This window comes from Diabrotica virgifera, chromosome 2 (assembly GCF_917563875.1).
Source record: "Diabrotica virgifera virgifera chromosome 2, PGI_DIABVI_V3a".
In the NCBI taxonomy this organism is placed as follows: Eukaryota; Metazoa; Arthropoda; class Insecta; order Coleoptera; family Chrysomelidae; genus Diabrotica; species Diabrotica virgifera.
The window spans coordinates 14407285-14427854 of NC_065444.1; the positions used below are offsets into that span (position 1 = coordinate 14407285).

General features: G+C 32.3%; 1 protein-coding gene across 1 annotated transcript in view; it reads left to right on the forward strand.

Annotated features, from left to right (window-relative positions):
• The first annotated feature begins 867 nt into the window (after nt 1–867).
• Nucleotides 868–20570, forward strand: part of LOC114345500 (uncharacterized) — a 35282-nt gene continuing 15579 nt past the window's right edge. The window contains exons 1-3 of the mRNA XM_028296322.2: nt 868–1054; nt 17109–17201; nt 20104–20242. Coding sequence (XP_028152123.2) covers nt 1018–1054; nt 17109–17201; nt 20104–20242 — 269 coding nt within the window. The 5' untranslated portion in view covers nt 868–1017. The remainder of the gene's footprint in view (nt 1055–17108; nt 17202–20103; nt 20243–20570) is intronic.

Sequence of the window (20570 nt, forward strand, 5' to 3'; positions counted from 1 at the left end):
TTATATTTAGATAGGAAATTTAACCAGGAACAATTTTTATGTAGACGTATTTGTACCAAAAGTACATAGAACTCACCCTAATGTAACCTGTGCCCAGGGACTAATAATTCACCCATTTCTCAAAAACGCACCCCTTTAAATGGTAGCACTCCGCGGTTTTTTCATATATAGAGTTTCATTGACCATATGAAATAATAAAACCCCGTTAACGTTGTAGTTCTTTTCTATAGTACATAATCAATAGCCTATTAATAAAGTCATCAATTTGTCTTATACAAAATGCAATATCATTTGACTTAATCTGTAAAATGTCAGATAAAAGATCAGTAAAAGGAAAAATATCTGCAAAAACTTTAAATCGAAATACATATTCTTTAAGCGAATGTACATGTACGTACCTAACCACTGCTGCAGCAGTAACAGTCAGAAGGCGCTAGGATGCGCTAGAAAGATCGCTTCCAGAGTACCAAAATTCGCGCGACTAGTGGGTTGCGGTCATTGAACCTTGACCAATTTTTAAACCGGGCAACTGCTTGACAAGCGGCGATTTTGAGATGCGCTTCTGTCAGGAGTGGACCGAATATGTAGTTGAATTGTGTGCATATTGATTTCGTTCATACGCGATTAATTTTTAATATTTTTCAATGCGTATGCCTAGGTAATATGTAGATTACTTAGATTAGGGAAAAATTTTTGTTATTAAATAGGTATTAATTAATAATAGATATATTTTCTTATATCGAAGTAGGTATAGGGAAGCGGCGCTTCCCCCGCTTCCATGGACCGCACGCCTCTGGAAAGAAGTAATAAACAAATAAAACTTCAACGTACTTATAATTCAAAACCAGTTCAATAAATATATTTTCATCCTTTAGGTGGTACAAGTTCATTTCGATTTCAAACATCGGACTGTGAAGTAGTACCATAACCATAAAATCATACGAGTATATCGGGTCAGTCAGTGCGAGTGATCACTAGTCAATATGACAAGGTTTTTTTATATGTTCAATTATATGCATGTTCGCGAATGTTGTTCTGGCTTCGAAGTCTTTGCGTAAGTATTGTTAATAATCAATGCCATAAACTACTTCTGGAGACTAGTTAAGATAATTTGATATTTATTACCACACTTTTTAAATGATATAAAAATAGCTACGTTAATAACTAAGAAAACGGTTAAAGCCCAGTGAATCTAACGAAATGTTTCGTTTGAAATTCTTCTAGTACGAACTCCACTAATGAAGGTTGGCTATAACCATTGCAAATTCGTCTCTATTTTCTGCTTTTCTTAAAAGCGTCTCTGTGTTTAACCCGGTCCAGTCGCGAATGTTTTTCAGACAGAATATTTGTCGCCTACCAGGACCCCTTTTTACTTCGATTTTACCCTTCATAATTAGCTGTAACAACTCATACTTATCAATTTTAAGTATGTGCTCAAAATATGCTGTTTTTCTCCTTTTAATCGTGATCAAAAGTTCTCTATGAACTTGATGGAAGTTCGTGATCTTTAAAATTACTTTATTCTTGATCAATTTCTGATTTCGAGTTTAGATCTTCCATAATCCAGACTGCTAAATACCTAGGTATTTCATTTTGTCCTTCATTTTGTATTTTTGAAATAGTAGTTTTTAAAGTTTTAAATATTTTACTTTTGTTATAGAAATTAAAGATTCGTTTTCTCAATTCTTATTCTTATTTTTATATAGATATAGGCGTAAAATACAATCATAATTTTTAACTTTAACCGTTTATAAAATATAAAAGAAGTAAAAACCCACTACAAATACTTAATTTTTATAGTTGTTACCTAGAAAAACATACTCCTCATTCTTAGAGTGTGGTTCAAATGATTAAAAACTTGCCGGCTAATATTTTTTTAAAAAAGTGTGTTCGTCAAAATCAGTGTTTGTAATGTCCATAGGTTTAAATATTTTATAAAATGTCAACTAATTAATTTTTACTTTATCGTACTACATACGCAGTATGAGTATAATAGATAAAGTTATAGGATCGTGCAAAAATTTTTTTTTCAGATTTCACTTTTTTTCGACGATTCCCCCTGAGTCTAAAAAGCAAATAAAAAAAAACATGTCGGAAGTATGTACGTACCTCCGTACGTATGTACGTACGTATGTCGCCACCGCCCAGCAAAAACTATTGGACCGATTTCAATGAAATTCGGTATGTAAAGAGAATTTTGTCGAGAAACTAAGCTTTTGAAAAAAACCTCTCAAAGGGGGGCCGAAATTATTTGGGGGGTTATTTGGGGCCCATTTTTGCAAATTTTGACCGAAACGAATGAAATTTAACTTAAAGTTAGCTCATCGACAGGTAAATAGAAATACGGAATTTGACATTTCCAAATCCAAAATGGCGGCCAGTATGGCCGACCGCCCACCCGATACATTTCCCTACCAATCTAAAAACTTGTTTGAGATAGATTTAATTTGAAAAAACATTTATATAGCCTAAAGATGGGGCTATAACAAGAATATTATCGTTTTTCAGAAAAAGTTATGGGTTGCCTATATTTAAGGGGTCAAAATTTGACATAAGTTTGAACTAGATTTTCTCAAAAATGACTCCAAGGAATTTGTTTATTTTTTGATATATTTTTGATATCCTATCGGTAAATTGAATAACACTGGTCAGATTGATTTCTTAACTCCTCATAGGAGGGGTATTATGAATTTTTTATAAAAAAATATTCGAGTGCCCGTAACTACCTCTGTAATAGAAACTAAACTTTGGAATTTGGCAGACATATATAGTACTTTGTTATCTATTAGCACAATAAATTTTACTCACAATATGGCTTTCGGTTGAACCGGAAATGAAAAAAAAATCTTAATTTTTTAGATACGCCCTGTATATTTTTACATATTTTGAAAGAATGTAAAATTACCTTTCTATTGACATAAAACTCGTTGCTGTAACTCAAAAACTCGAAAAGTTACAGAAAATTGAAATTTTGCTAGAATCTTGTGTGTGTCCCCTCTCACGCGATCATAGCAGAGCATTATTATAGGGCAGTCAATGAGGGTATTTGGCTCGGAATTCCATCCTACTACATCGATGTACTTGATATTTTCACAGTAAGTAGGGAATAGCCCAAGAAACAAAATCTACCCTATATACTATGGCACTTTTATCTTGGGGCAATTCCCACCCCTTCAAGGGGGTGGAAAATTTGTTGGTCAAAATAAGCATGGAAGTGGCTAGAGAATCTATTTTTAAGCAAAAACTGATCTATACTTTTTTTTGAGAACTCAATACTTTTTGAGTTATGCGTAGTTGAAAATTGGCCATTTTCATTAAAAAATGACACGTTTTCGGACGGTTTTTTGTGAATACCTTAAAAACTATGCATCAAACTAAAAACACTATATAAAATTTTTTTAAGATTATAAATAGAAAAGAGATTCGTTCCTTCGTAAATTTTCTATTTATAATACAAAAAGAGACATGGTAGGTAAAAAGAGTTTGTTTTTTGGTGCATGCTCAAAGTGCTCATGCTTTTGTAGTGTTTGAAAAGGCCTTTAAAACGAGCACCGTTAAATGTCGGTTACATTCAAACTAAGCGAGATATGGTGCAAAAAAAGATATGACTAATGTACGTTAAGGAAAAATGAGAAGTACATACATTTAACCCCTCATTCACCAGAATTTAAATGCATTGTTTTTCTTTTGCAATACCTCTTAATATAGTGTTATTTCTACTTTCAAAAAGTTGGACGGGTGAAAAAAATAATATCAAATTATAGAGCGCATTTTTAAATTTTCTTAAAATTCTTTCTTTTGCTCCATGCAATTCGAAAATAAAAATGTTAGACTTTGAATTAGGAGATTGGGCTTTGGGCTACTCCCAAAATTTCATTACAATCCATGCAGTAAAATGCAAATATTGTAAACTATATATTTCTCAGAAAAATGAACTAATTTGAAATGAAAGTATGACTAATATTCTATTGATTTATGCAATAATCTATAGTGTGTCCCCGAACATTTTCTCAAATGCAGGAATTAATGATGCGTAGAACCATAAAATATTTTCAAGTATACAAGGTGTTTCTAAAAAATCAAAATAACGAGTAACTTTGGTATTTTTATAGAATGCCAGTATCTAATACGATAACGATAATAGATCGGTACGATAAAGTTCTCGGGCGGCCCTTCCGTCCAGCGTTTTTTTTTTTTGAAATTTCGAACTTTTTTGCAATTAACTTTCAAATTAACAAATTCGAACTTTGTAATAAGTACGCCATTTTAAAGCTTTTTCCATTCTTTAGAAGATGTATGTACTAAAAAAACCATAATTCTTACTGTTTTCCATTAATTTGAAAAAAAGAGAAAAATGCCGTTTTTTGACACTAAATTGTTTATAAATAAAAATGGCCGCCAGATCCTACGTAGGAAATAGTTACAATTTGTTCTTATCGGTATCACCTGTCGGAAAAACGCTTCAGTACCCTGGCTATTGAAGTGTCACGGACAGGGTGTATTTTTGTCTTATTACCCTGGCTTAGTTCAATTATATGCTTGTTTGCGAATGTTGTTATAGCTTCCAAGTCTTTGCTTAAGTATTGTTAATCAATGCCATAAACTAGTTCTCGAGACCAGCTCAGACAATTTGATATTTATTACAACATTTTTTAAAATGATATAAAAAAGCCACATTACTAACTAAGCAAACGGTTAAAGACAGATAATCTAACAAAATGTTTCTTTAAAAATATTAAGGCTTTGCCATTTTTGTCCTCTAGAGGACTCTATTCTGCCAGTCACCTTCTCTGAGGGCTCTATCTATCATAGCATCAACGAATATAGAAGGTTTGCGTCCATATTCGTTGGTAGAATTTCCTATATAAGTCTTCCTTATCACAGCAGGTCTTTCTGGCATTCTTTGTATACGCCCGTACCACTGCAGGGCTCTGTTTCCAACTTGTTTGTAATTGAGCATAGCATTCTACTTCCAATCTGTTTCATATTTTCTCTGTTCTTATTCTATCCTTTCTGGTGATTTGTAGACATCTTATCATAAAGTCCAATTCAACTGTTCGTATTTTATTTCGTATTGTCGTTGTTATTGGCCATAATTCCGCCCCATATTGAGAGTAATATTCATCACTATGCTTAGATTTGGAAAGATCCTTATTACTTCATCGTACTACATACGTAGTATAGTATAATAGATAAAGTTATAGGATCGTGCAAAATTTTTTCAGATTTCATTTTTTTTTTGACGTTTTGAGTCGCCCTTAGTCTAAAAAGCAAATAAAAAAACATGTCGGAATTATGTACGTACGTATGTCGCCACCGCCCAACAACAACTACCGGACCGATTTCGATGAAATTCGGTATGAGTAAGTTTAAGAGAATTTTGTCGAGAAACTAAGCTTTTAAAAAAACCTCTCAAAGGGGGGCCGAAATAGGGGGTTATTTAGTGCACATTTTTGCAAATTTTGACCGAAGCGAATGAAATTTAACTCAAAGTTAGCTCATCGATAGGTAAATAGAAATACGGAGTTATTTCCAAATTCAAAATGGCGGCCAACATGGCCGACCGCCCACCCGACACATTTCCCTAACTATCTAAAAACTTGTTTAAGATAAGTTTAATTTGATAAAGTTGTTATATAGCCTAAAGATGGGGCTATAAGAAGAATATTATCGTTTTTCAGAAAAAGTTATGGGTTGCCTATCATATAAGGGGTCAAAATTTGACATAACTTTGAACTAGATTTTCTCAAAAATGGCTCCAAGGAATTTGTTTATTTTTTGATATATTGTTGATATCCTATCGGTAAATTATGAATTTTCTATAAAAAAAATATTCGAGTGCCCGTAACTTCCTTTGTAATAGAAACTAAAATTTGAAATTTTGCAGACATTTATGGTACTTTATTATCTATTATCACAATAAATTTTACCCAAAATGTGGCTTCCGGTTGAACCGAAAATGAAAAAAAAAATCTTAATTTTTTCAAATACGCCCTATATGTTTTTACATATTTTGAAAGAATGTAAAATTACCTTTCCAATGACATAAAACTCGTTGCTTTAGCTCAAAAACTCGAAAAGTTACAGTAAATAGAAATTTTGCTATAATCTTGTATGTGTCCTCTCTCACGCGATCATAGCAGAGCATTATTATTATAGGGCAGTCAATGAGGGTATTTGGCTCCGAATTACATCCTACTACATCGATGTACTTGATATTTTCACAATAAGTAGGGAATAGCTCAAGAAACAAAATCTACCCTATATACTATGGCGCTTTTATCTTGGGGCGGTTCCCACCCCTTCAAGGGAGTGGAAAATTTGTTGGTCAAAATAATCACGGAAGTGGCTAGAGAACCTATTTCTAAGCAAAAACTGGTCTATACTTTTTTTTGAGAACTCAATACTTTTTGAGTTATGCGTAGTTGAAAATTGGCCATTTTCATTGAAAAATGACCAATTCGGACGGTTTTTTGTGAATACCTTAAAAACTATGCATCGAACTAAAAACACTATATAAAACATTTTTTAGATTATAAATAACAATGAGATTCGTTCCTTCGTAAATGTTCTATGTATTTATAATACAAAAAGAGATATGGTTGGCGAAAAGAGTTTGTTTTTTGGTGCATGCTCAAATTGGTGTATTCAACTTGAAATAACAGAGGAACGGTAGGTTTTAGGTGTATAATGCTACCAACGCCTTTTGTAGTGTTTGAAAAGGTTTTTAAAACGAGCACTATTAAATGCCGGTTACATTCAAATTAATCGAGATATGGTGCAAAAAAAATATATGACTAATGTAGGTACTTTAAGGAAAAATGAAAAGTACATACATTTAACCCCTCATCCACCAGAATTTAAATGCATTGTTTTTCTTCTGCAATACCTTTTAATATACTGGTATTTCTACTTTCAAAAAGTTGAACGGGTTTAAAATGAATGGTTTTTGAAAAAAATGTGATCAAATTATAGAATGCATTTTTAAATTTTCTTAAAAATCTTCCTTTTTCTCCATGTAATCCGAAAATAAAAATGTTCCACCCCCGAGAAGTGGTGGGAACCGCCCCCGTGATAAAAGCGCCGTAGTATATTATATAGGATACACTTTGAATTAGTAGATTGGGCTACTCCCAAAATTTCATTAAAATCCATGCAGTAGGATAGAGTTCGGAGGTAATATCTTGTTCTTAATCTCGCGCATTGACTGGCGTAATAGAAATAGAATGAAATGCAAATATTGTAAACTATTAATTTCTCAGAAAAATGAACTAATTTGAAATGAAAGTATGACTATAATATTCTATTGATTTATGCAATAATCTATACATCTATAGTGTGTCCTCGAAATATGGCATCGAACATTTTCTCAAATGCAGGAATTAATGATGCGTAGAACCATAAAATATTTTCAAGTATACAAGGTGTTTCTAAAATATCAAAATAACGAGTAACTTTGCTATTTTTATAGAATTCCAGTATCTAGTACGATAACGATAATAGATCGGTACGATAAAATTCTCGGGCGGCCCTTCCGTTCAGCGTTTTTTGATTTTTTGGTGAAAGTGTTGTTCCATACCACACCATGAGTGCTGTCGTGGCCGGTTTTCCTCGTGTTATTTTTGTTTCTATATCTTTCATACAAGTACCATATCGGCTTATCATTAACACTAAATACTTAAAAGTCTTACAACTCTTAATAGTGTCTTCTAAACTTAAATTCAAATCTGCAACCTCGGATCCAATACATAATCATTCGGTTTTACACATATTTATTTTGAGTCCCCATAGCTCATACTCTTCTTATTTTTCTCTCCATTTTTTCCGGTCCTTTGCTTTTTCTCTTCAATTTATCACGCCTCATTCTGACAAGTCTTGCTTTACTGTTTATAACCATTTTTTTTTTGTTTTTTTTTGTAGGACCTCTTCTTTTCCTCATTTCTCCCCCCTTCTATATTGTTTTAACATTTCGGTCCCCTGGCTTTTGTATAATGAGACCAAGCCATCTAGCTCTTCGGTTCGTACTTTTGCCATAAATATCCTCTGTTGTCTGTATTTCTTTGAAGATTTTTCTGAGACCATTCTTTTCCCAGATTTCTACTTTCTTTTCTTACTTCTGGTTCATGATCCACGTTTAGCTGGCAGCTGGCATCCATCACAGTGGGACTGATTACTCCCGCTAGTTCCCCCTTCATTAATCTTTTGTCTATTTCTTTTCCTCCTTTTCCCGTAATCGTTATGGTTACTTTTAAGCATTCAAATTTGAACAATTTTTCAAAACTATAGACAGTCTCTGCTCCTTTCAGTTTGATATATTAACTATCATTTATTATGTCTCCTCGCATTTCTATATATGAATTTCGACTCGATTCAAATTCTCTGTTTAACCCAGGTATGACAATACCAAAAGGCACCGTTAATTATTAAAGGCACGGCAATTTACGTAAATTGGAATATTTTCCTAACGGTGCCTTTTGGTATTGTCATACCTGGGTTAAACAGAGAACTTGAATCGAGTCGAAATTCATTTCACTTATTCCAATTATTCCAATTTACGTAAATTGGAATATTTTCCTAACGGTGCCTTTTGGTATTGTCATACCTGGGTTAAACAGAGAACTTGAATCGAGTCGAAATTTACGTAAATTGGAATATTTTCCTAACGGTGCCTTTTGGTATTGTCATACCTGGGTTAAACAGAGAACTTGAATCGAGTCGAAATTCATTTCACTTATTCCCCGTTAGAGAGCGTTCTATCCATACTGCGATATCAATAATTTTAATTTATATCGAGAAACTACGGTCGTGTTGATGTAGGTAAATTTGTCTTCCTCAGAGCCTCCTTGACAACAGGTAGACCTAGAAATAGTACTATCGGAGGATGGAGGGAGACAGTTTGAATCAAAACGAAACCGTAGATTTTCTTATTTCCATATATCTATTGATAGGCTATTGATTATGTACTATAGAAAGGAACTACAACGTTAACGGGGTTTTATTATTTCATATGGTCAATGAATGTCTCTATATGAAAAAACCGCGGAGTGCTACCCTTTAAAGGGGTGCGTTTTTGAGAAATGGGTGAATTAGTCCCTGGGCACAGGTTACATTAGGGTGAGTTCTATGCACTTTTGGTACAAACACGTCTACATAAAAATTGTTCCTGGTTAAATTTCCTATCTAAATATAACTTTTTAAAGTCAAAGATACTTTTTTTACAAAAATATATTCAAAAGAAAAAGCACAAAGAAACCCAAAAGAAAGAAATTTTGTTTTTTGTCCCATAACTTTTGTCCACGGGGATATAGGTATAGACATTGCTTCACAGAAAAAAAAAACTTACATATTTTCTCTTTAAAATGATGTTTGGTAGAGGTCATTAAGATTTACAGTTTTCGAAATATGATTTTTCAAAGTTCGCCACTCACAGCAATTTTGGGCAATTTTCCTTGTTATTTCGCAAATATTGTTCTGTAACTTTTTTCTACGTAACTTTAGGTATATGCAATGGTACATGTAAGAGGAATAGAAATCAATTACCTTTAAAATGGTCTAATGTATAATGTTGTACGACTTCTTTTAAAGAGGTTATCTTTTTCAAGACTTTTAACGAGTTTTTATATTTTTACGATTATTTTTTAAATTTCCCATTATAACTTTTTTTTCTATATGGTATATATTATATAATAAAAAAGAAAGCTTATTCTGTTTACTTTAAAATGGTGTATTAAAAAAAATTCTAGGGTTATTTTTGAATAAAATATGCTTTTTCAAATTGTAATAAGTACTTGCAACGATTTTTGATTTTAGGATTATTTTTTAAATTCCCCATTATAACTTTTTTATGTGATTGTATGTTATGATTGAATCTTATTTTTTATAGGTAATACTTTTGATCCACTTGACTCGGCCGGGCAAACTTGAAAATATGGATTAATTCCAATATTTACTGTCAAAGCTACTGCACCACAAGCTTTGATTGAAAAAATAGCATGTAAATGTACCAAAGGATGTACAAAAAACTGCGGTTGTAGGAAGATAGGAATTAGTTGTTCAATATTCTGCAAAGGGTGCATGTGCATGGGTACTAATTGTGGGAACTCTAAGATAACTGAGGTGTCAGAGGAAGATATTGAAGCTAATGCTAATGAAGAGATGGACTTTGATTTTGAAATTTTTTTAAATGTCAACGTTTAAATAATTTTAACTAAAGTGATGTTTTTTAAGACTAATGTTTTTGTAATTTTTGTAAAAGAAATATTTTAAATAATACAGGTAAAAAAATATCAAAGAATCACTCGGTTTCAATTATGTATTTAAATATAGATGATACACCATTTTAAAGAACAGAAAGTAAGCCCCCTTTGTTGCGCAATATATAGATAGTATATTCATATACAAGAAAAAAAGTTATAATGAGAAATTTCAAAAATAATCGTAAAAAATGTAAAAAACAATATTTTTTTATATTAGGTATTATATAATATATAATATATTATATAATAATTTTGCTTTATTTTTATATTATATTATAAAAAAATCGTTAAAAGTATAAAAACTTGATAAACCACAATCTCTTTAACAAAAGTCGTACAACGTTATACAGTAGACCATTTTAAAGGTAATTGATTTCTATTCCTCTTACATGTACCATTGCATATACCTAAAGTTACGTAGAAAAAAGTTACAGAACAATATTTGCGAAATAACAAGGAAAATTGCCCAAAATTGCTGTGATTGGCGAACTTTGAAAAATCATATTTCGGAAACTGTAAATCCTGGTGACCTCTACCAAACATCTTTTTAAAGAGAAAATATGTAAGTTTTTTTTTTCTGTGAAGCAATGTCTATACCTATATCCCCGTGGACAAAAGTTATGGGACAAAAAACAAAATTTCTTCCTTTTGGGTTTCTTTGTGCTTTTTCTTTTGAATATATTTTTGTAAAAAAAAGTATCTTTGACTTTAAAAAGTTATATTTAGATAGGAAATTTAACCAGGAACAATTTTTATGTAGAAGTATTTGTATCAAAAGTGCATAGAACTCACCCTAATGTAACCTGTGCCCAGGGACTAATTCACCCATTTCTCAAAAACGCACCCCTTTAAATGGTAGCACTCCGCGGTTTTTTCATATATAGATGTCCATTGACCATATCAAATAATAAAACCCCGTTAACGTTGTAGTTCCTTTTAGCTATCTTATTTTGAATATAATCAATAGCCTATGAGTTTTTGTTTCGTGTATTTATGCTGTTTATTTATTATATGCTCTGGATTTAATAACAACCATTTTCCATTAAATTAATTATTAAACAACGATGTACTTCACGTGTACTGCAAATAAAATCATTCAAATTACAGCAATGTAATAATTTCGTACTCAATTTAATTAGTATATATTATTAACTTTCAAAAACAAATTAGCTATTACAAAGGTCACGTCTTACATTGTGGAATTAATTAGCATTAAACTTTTCTATATATCAAATATGACCAATAATATAACATTAATAGTCGGTGCAGAGCGTTAAGGAGGCAGGCCCATGTCATACAATCAGCTATTTACATACCAACAACAACCAGAAGTGAGCCAAACAACAGCAATAGCTCCACACGCTGAAGGTGCCGCGCTGGAACATCAGCAGGCGCTGACGCAAGCGGGGCAACCTAGGCAGCGCATGAAATGGACTGTGTCCATGAATGAAAATATTTTGCCCTTCTATTACAAGGTGACAAACCTTGGTCAAGAAACGATCGGCTACCGACAACATATTCAAGTATCTGAACAACGAGTATCAGATCAATACCGGGTTATTATACGAAACAATCTTACGCCAGAGACTAGACACACTATACCATCAGAAACGAAGTCGATCGGGAGATACACAATCGAGAGGCAATAATTGTAGATCAAGTCCTCAATGAAAAGTATAATAAACAGATTACTGAGGTTACCACCCAAGAAACTTGACCTCATAATACGCAGCAAGACAAAAATAACTTGCACGATAGCCTGGTAAGTGAAAGGGCATAATATGCCGTAGGTACAAGAGTACAACGGAGCAAACCCACTAAGCAGGATACCTCTACCAAGAGATACTATGTCTATTTTCTGCCATGAAGCAACATGAATTAGATATAGCTTCTAAACGAGACTATTCTCGATGTGATCGAAATTTGCTGATCTATCCGTGTTTCTTTTTCTCGGTTTGTTCTTGATTCTAATTAGATCTAACTGAAGAGTTGTCAAAAAAGTCGAAACTATACTAGAAATAATATTCAATACTTCAATACTTATATAGTATAGTTAAGTCAATTTGTTTATGTGTCACATTAAAAAATTTAAATTTTTACTGGGTTCTAGTTAAACTAGAACATTCATTGTGATAGGGAGCGTTCAAGTTTTACGCAACGCGATTTTTGAAGATTTTTACCACCCCCCCCCCCCTTCGTAACGCACTCTTATGGGAGTTTAACTATAAAACTATAAAATAATCGAATTTTATATGTCCAACTCATTGGTAGGTTTTTACAACTAAATCATTTGCTAATTAAAACGATATATTTTTAAAATAGTATACAGTTGAGTCCGGGAATCTTTACCCGTGCGTCATCATTTAAAGCAGGGGTCACCAATTAGTTTCCCTGAGGGTCCGTTTCGAAAACCTATGACACTTCCGGGGGCCGGATTTATGCTGCCTGTGTCTGACTGTTCTGATTCGGTTTCTTTGTGGATTCTTGTTAAAAAATATCCCCTATAAACAAATCAGAAGGGTGCCGAGCGAAATTTTTGGGCAGAAATTGTTTAATATTTTTTTTAACAAATTCAAAACATCACCTTTTTTGCCCACGAAAATATGTTTTTAGCATTTTTGGGTAATCCTAAATAAAAAAGATCTGTCATTTTATTAAAACTTACGAGTTTTCAAGCATCGCAAATGCATATTTTCGCATTTTTCAGATTTTAAATCGCATATCTTATAACTCGAAAACTATCAACTTTTCAGAAATATGACAGGAGACCTTTATTGTTTATAATTACCCAAGAAACCTAAAAATATATTTTTCGAGGCAAAAAAGTAATTTTACATTTGCTTAAAAAATTGTTTCACCCGGCACCCTTCTGATTTGTTTAAGGGGGACATTTTTGAACAGGAATCCGCAAAGAAATCGAGTCAGAAACATTTTTCATACGAAAGTGGCTTCACACATGTACTAATATGGAAAGAAAAACTAATAATATCTGATTGTTTTTTAATTACTGTATACTTTTCTGTAAGTTTTCCTGGTACAATAAATAAAATATAAATTCATTTTATATTGTTTTGATGTTATTATCAGTATATTTTGAAAACAGCAGTATTGTAAATTATTACTGAGAATATTTTAAAAATTAGGAATTTATATTTTGAATGCTAATGAAGTTTTTAGACATCTTCAATTTTGTAGAAAGGAAACTGAGGAATTTAAAATAAATAATCATAGTACAAAATGCTAATTAACATGTTATCTTTTCTACATTAGTTTCAATGCAAGGTGTTTGTTGCAAACTTATTAAATCTGAAAATTATTTTAATTTAAAGCACATCTGAAAAGTACTCCCACTTAACATATAGTAGAGAGGAAATGAATATAAAAAAATGCACATGACAATTTTATATTACAGCTAACTTAATTTCAAAATTAATGATTAGTAAGTATAACAATAAGTGGGAAAACTCTTACAAAACTAAAACTCTACAAAATTAAATTATCAGAGAGAAAAATGACATTTTTTTATGTACAACCTGTCTGAAGTTTGGAGTGAGTTTAGTGCAACTGAGTCTCATTAGGGAGTTGAGATATTCATGTGTTAAGTGAGATCTCTACCGATTTTTAATAAAGTTCATCCTTGATAAAGCGGCTTCGTACACATAAGTTGAGCCAAACATAGTACACAATTTCATGGCCAAACATTTTCAAAATTGTCAAACACTAGGTATAAAACTAGCTCACGGTCCGGATGCGGACCACGGTCCGCTAATTGGTGACCCCTGATTTAAAGCATACGAAATAAGTCGATGATAAGTCGGAAATTGAAATTTACTAAACACAACAGCAAGTAACTTACTGTCTCTTGTTGTTGCTTTAGTAAATTTCAATTTCCGACTTATTTCGTATGCTTTAAATGATAACGCACGGGTAAAGATTCGCGGACTCAACTGTAATGATGGTATTTAGAACATAACCAAAGGCGTGTGGCTGTATCAAAAATTGTGATAGGTACATATATCCTTCATTTGGAAGAAGAGGGTTACATCTCAAAATGTTAAAGTTTTTTTTATTGCATCAATGGCTTCGAAATAATGACTTCTACTATGGAAAAAATAGTTACATGCGTAAGTACACTAGTATCCGAGAGATGGCAGATGTAACTCTTTGGTTTCCACCTACCTTTCTCTACAGAACGTTATTCGCTTTAGAGAATACAGTTATGTTGAATACATAATATTATCTTGGAATATAATAGACAAAAATAAGTTAATTTAATTAAAAAGGGTGATTTATTTTTGGGATATAGAGTTATGAGTAAAGATATACCCATTTTTCTTAAAAGTTATAAAACTAGAAGTGGACAGTATGTTCTGATAGAAGGGTTTCTTAGTTGTAACTTTTTTTTTTGGATAATCATAAAAAAGAAACAATGCAATGTGAGTAAAAAGTAGTTTTGTGAAATGTAACCTTATTCTTCAAAGTTATTTTGTTATATTTGAATTATCATTTTTTTGCATTGGGTAAATTATTATAAATTAAACTGTAGTATATTTTGACAATTATTCTTTTAAATATGCACAAAACACAATGTAACATAAAGTACCTAGGTACATGAAATAGGTTTTAATGGCGTGTTTGATCTTAAGCCTTGTGTACAGACTTATGTATATTTTAGTATTCCGAAAAATGTAAAAATACGTGATGCGAGGATCTTGAAGTTAGTTTTCCTAAATACTATTTAAGTTTTGACAAAAATTTGCAAAGAAAAACAATTATTATGTATTATTATTATTACTTTATGCTTCATTTTGTGTTGTATAATGGATACGAACTAAATTAATTAGTTTTTTTTAATGTTTTGTCAATAAGTTTTATTAAATCATAATTGATATAATGGCATTTCTTTTTATGTAATACGGATAATGATGTAAATTGGCCATTGACGTTAAAGACCGGGCATTGTCGTGAATGTCCATTTCCCCTGGTTATTAGCGACAATGCCCGGCCATTAACGACAATAACATTAGCTATTGGCCAATGTTGAAAAAAAAAATAACCTAAAATTGGAGTTTTATCAATAGCCAGTCAATAACGACAGTGGCCAAAAGCAAATGGCCAATGTTGATAAATAAATAAAATTAGGTATGATGTCCTATAAATTTTTTGTTTATATAAGATATAGTTTTTGAAGGCTAATCATTTTTATTTTGACAAGATAGTGAACCATGGCATTTTGTAACACTTTTTATATAAATTTACTACGAGTAATTTCAGCACGAGTACAGAAATTAAGCAAATAATAAACATAACCTATCTTTTAGTCTAAATTTCAATATTGACCGATTAACAACGAGCATTGTTGACATTGACCGAACAATGATGGAAATGTTATCAAGAATTTAAAATTATCATCAAGGCCCAGTTTCTGTGGACAATAACGTTAATATCCTGCCATTGTCGACAATGGCTAGTTCAATAGGCCATTGTCGATATTGACCGGTTATTAACGGTATTGGCCGGATTTACGTTATTGCCCGTAACATATACAGGGTGGTGAATCGCAAAACGGGCCATAGGAAACTCAATGTAAAATTATATTCTGTTGAATTACTGCTTCCCCAATTATTTTACATCAAAAGTCATGAGGAGCTGTTTGTAGAGGATTGAAATCTGTATTAAAAACAAAATTTAAAATTGTTCTATGATTTAAACACATTTCAAAATTTTGAAAAATATAATGTTTTTGCCACAGTAGTAGTGCAGTCACTGAAGGTTTTCACCTCCTATTTCGTTAAACCTCCATCGATTTTCATGAAAATTAGTGAGCAGTTAGAGGATACCTCAAGGAACAAAGGTGACATGATGCCAACTTGCGCTTTCACCTTGAGGGCGGATGCCACCCCTTCTCGAGGGTGAAATTTATTTTATTAAAAATAATACCATAAATCGATAGAGGGACAAATTCTAAGCAAAATTTGTTATATTAAGTTATTAACATAAATCAATACTTTTTGAGTTATTAAAGATCAAAAATATTATTTTTTCGTAAAAAAAAATGCATGTTTTAAAGATGTTTTTCACGTATAACTCAAAAACTATTAGCTTTAACAAAAAAATTACTCTTACCAAAATTGAAGACAATAAAAATTGAATACACTGTTCACTTAAACTACTAAACGAATGTTAAGTCAAAGTGAGTTATAGGTAATTGAATGTATGTTTATTTCGATGAGTACTCAAATCTAAGTATTCAAGCTTAAATAACGGGGAAATGAAGCATTTTATAAAATATACCTGTTAAACACTTATCAAAGTACTTCAGAATACCTAACAAATGAGCTCCAGAAGAAGCTAATAACATCAAAATTAAGCAAGTTATGATGAAACCAAGAGAACCCTTTCGAATTTTTTAGGACAAAGTAAAAAATTAAACATACGCCATTTCCACAAAAATTAAAATTTATACTAATCCTTACAAAAATTCTTTGAATTAGCATAAGTAATTATTTTAACAATTTTCACCGGTTAATAATGCATATTTTTGAATAAAGGTATAATTTAAAAAATCAGAAGTTATTTAAAAAAACATCTAATTTCGCAGTTCATTTGTTTAATAAAAAATGAAGCACCCACTTCTCGAGTAGAACTTTTTGATATGTTGTTTATTAAACATTTCTTAATGAAATGACAAAAAGTTCTTGTTTGATTTTTTCCGAAGTGAAAATCTATATGCACTCCCCTAAAATATAAACTTAGAAAACAACATCACAAAATAATGTACGCAATGCAATCACTATAAAACACTGCACTCTTTGAGTTTGATTTAAATATGTCTAATTGTGTTTTTTTTAGCTCCTTACATCACACCTTGTAAAAAAACTGATCCCAAATTAAATGAATGTGCCAAGCAACATGCTATAGAGGCATTGCCCTCTCTTATAAAAGGTAAGAAAAAGAAACGTTAATATTTTATTACACAATAAATACACGTACACAAAATAACATGGTTAAGACCTGGAACTAATACCGGAAACCAAATCGATCACATTCTGATCAAGAAAAAACAAGCGAAGTCAATAAATGATGTACGATCATATAGAGGAGCGAACATAGACTCCGACCACTTCCTGGTGAATGCAAAATGCAAAATTAAGGCAAAACCAAAAGAAACAAGAGTAGCGAAAAAGAAATGGAACATACAAAACTGGAGGAGGATGAAATAAAAGATAGATACAAAGAAGAACTTAAAAGAGGAATGCAACACGAAGAAGAAGAAATAGAAGAACAATGGAAACGAATTAAACAAGCCTTAGAAAAGGCAGCGGATACAGAAATTGGCTGGCACAATAAGAAACATCAGAAGAAATGAATGGTTTGACCAGGAATGTAGAGAACAAATAGAAAGAAAGAATAAAGCCAGATTGAAATGGATAAACTCAGGAACAGCAGAAGATATGGAAACATATAGGAGAGCAAGGAGAGCAATCGCAAAGCAAACATGTAAAATGAAAAAGAAAAGAAAATTTGAAGAAATAATGATGGACATCGAAAGAGAAAACATGAGAAATAATTCTAAACCACTATATAATTACTTAAAATTAGCAAAAAACCAAAACCGATGGTAGCCATAGAAGAAGACATTTGGATAAGACATTTCGAGGAATTATATAAAGCATCAGGTGAGATGACACAGGAAGGGGACATAATAAGGATAAGACAGGACGCGGAGGAATACAAGGAACCTACATACGAAGAAGTAGCAGAAAGTATCAAGAAGATCAAGAACAAAAAAGCAGCGGGTTATTACAACATAAACGGAGAACTCATCAAATATGGTGGAGAAACTCTAACTAAAAAAATACATGAATTAATTGTAACGATTTGAAAGAGGAAAGAATGCCAGAAGACTGGAAAACGGGAATAATTATAACGTTACCCAAAAATGGAGACCAAAAAATATGCAAAAACTATAGAGGAATCACCTTGCTAAATGTGACATATAAGGTCATGACGGGAATAATAAAGAACAGACTAGCAGAGCATACCGAAAAAATCATAGGAAATTACCAATATGGATTCAGAAAAGAAAAATCGACGATAGAAGCTATTCACATAATAAGACAAATCATAGAGAAAGCATATGAACACAACATGGAACTGCATATGCTTTTTGTGGATTTTAAACAGACCTTCGATAAATTAAAAAGAGGAGAACTAATAGAAGATCTAACACGCATAAAAATACCAGGAAAATTAATACAGTTAATAAAAATGACAATGAAAGAGGCACAAGCAGTAATAGATTTAGGTCAAAAGACAACAGAGAAGATTAGGGTCCAAAACGGAGTCAGACAAGGGGATGCCCTGTCAACTGAGTTATTCATTACAGCTCTAGATTGTGCAATAAAAGAAGCAACAAATAACGGAATAATTAATAAAAATGCAGTACAAATAGTAGGTTATGCAGACGATATCGTTATAATAGCCCGGGACAAAAGATCATTAATTAAGGCATTCTCTGAAATAGAAAAAGGGGCAAAAAGAAGAGGACTAGACATAAATATGGAAAAAACAAAGTACATGAACGCAAGCAGATTCAAGAAAACAAGACTAACACAAATGATAATAGATAATTACAGATTTGAGGAAGTAGATACATTCAAATACTTGTGAACGATGATTAGTAGAGATAATGAAAAAATAGACCTGAAACAGAAACTACAAGCAGGAAATAGAGCTTACCACAAAAATAAAAAAATAATAAAAGATAAAAAATTAAGCAGAAATACAAAGATGCAAATATATAAGACTACCATAAGGCCAGTGGTAATGTATGCCATAGAAACCAACACCCTAACGTTAAAAGAAGAAGAACAGCTGAAAGTATTTGAAAGAAAAATAATGCGTAACATTCTGGGACCAAAAGTAATAAATGAAAACGAAAGAAGACCCTAGATGAACCACGAAATAGAACAATGGATGGAATGAGCAAACATATTGAAAGAAGCAAAAGCACAAAGAATAAGGTGGTATGGTCATATAAGTAGAAAAAGTGAAGATGATCCCATTAAAGTTATTACCAACTGGATACCCACTGAGACAACAGCACGAGGCAGACCAAAATAAAGATGGAAACAGCAAGTCGAAAACGACTTAAGAGTTATGGGAATTCGAAACTGAAAAGAAAGACTGAGAACCGAAATGAGTGGAGAAAAGTAGTGACGGAAACGAAGACACACCAAAAGCTTTGAGGAGACAGATTAGAAGAAAAGTGGACTGATCCCACATGTCTTAACGGATCATTAAAGTGAAAAACAGCTATAACTTCCACGGGAGTGTACAGCTTATATACATACAATATTTTATTACTTAGTACAGGAGTGATGTTGTTCCGTTTATAATATTGTTTCTTTTGTCCTAAAAGAACAATCAGTACTTAATCTGGGCCAGAGTTGGACGGATCGATCAATACTCGATCCGATAAGGAACGGAAAAGCAACAAATCAATACTTGGTAGCACGGTTTGAACCTTGAAGCGGTTGGCCTTCAGGCAATACCCTAGGGTCAGTGGAGGTGTGACCAGATTTTTACACCACCCGACAGAAATATCCTCTCTGTTGTGGCGAACCTGGTTTTATATCGTTGTCGGTGATCCATCTCCTAGAACGCACCGATGGTAGTGGTGGAAAGTAAGATGGGAATGCCTATGTACACAGCGCTCTAAAGCAAGCAGTGCGCATGGCGACATAATCGTTACACACGTGGTTACAAATTATCGAAATTGATAATAAATGTTATTGGTAATTTATTTAAATTTATTTGATATTATTTCCATTCTCTTTTTCAGGGGACAAAGCATATAAAATTCCTAGTTTCGACCCATACGTAATACCGGCTGTGGAAACAAGTGGTACGAGTGGTATCAACTTAAATCTCAAGAATTTACGCCTGTACGGTTTGGACAAAACAGTAGTAAGAGCAGTTAAGTAAGTACTACCATTTTTTTTTTAATAAATATACCTTTTATAAAGGATTTTTAATAAATTTTTATTGTAACCTTAGTTTTTTCCCGAAGTCTATCCAAGGTCTTTCTAACCTATCGCGTGTCCTGAACTTCGTCATCATCATCAATCAGCCAATCGCATCCACTGCTGGACATATGCCTCCCTCAGTTCTATCCAGTGTTCTCTACACTGGGCCGCTTGTAGCCGGTTTCACGCTACCCTTTTTATGTCGTCGGCCCACACTCAACGAAAAAGGTACGTAATATCAATAAAAATGTTAATTCAGACAACAAACGCAATACTTAAAATT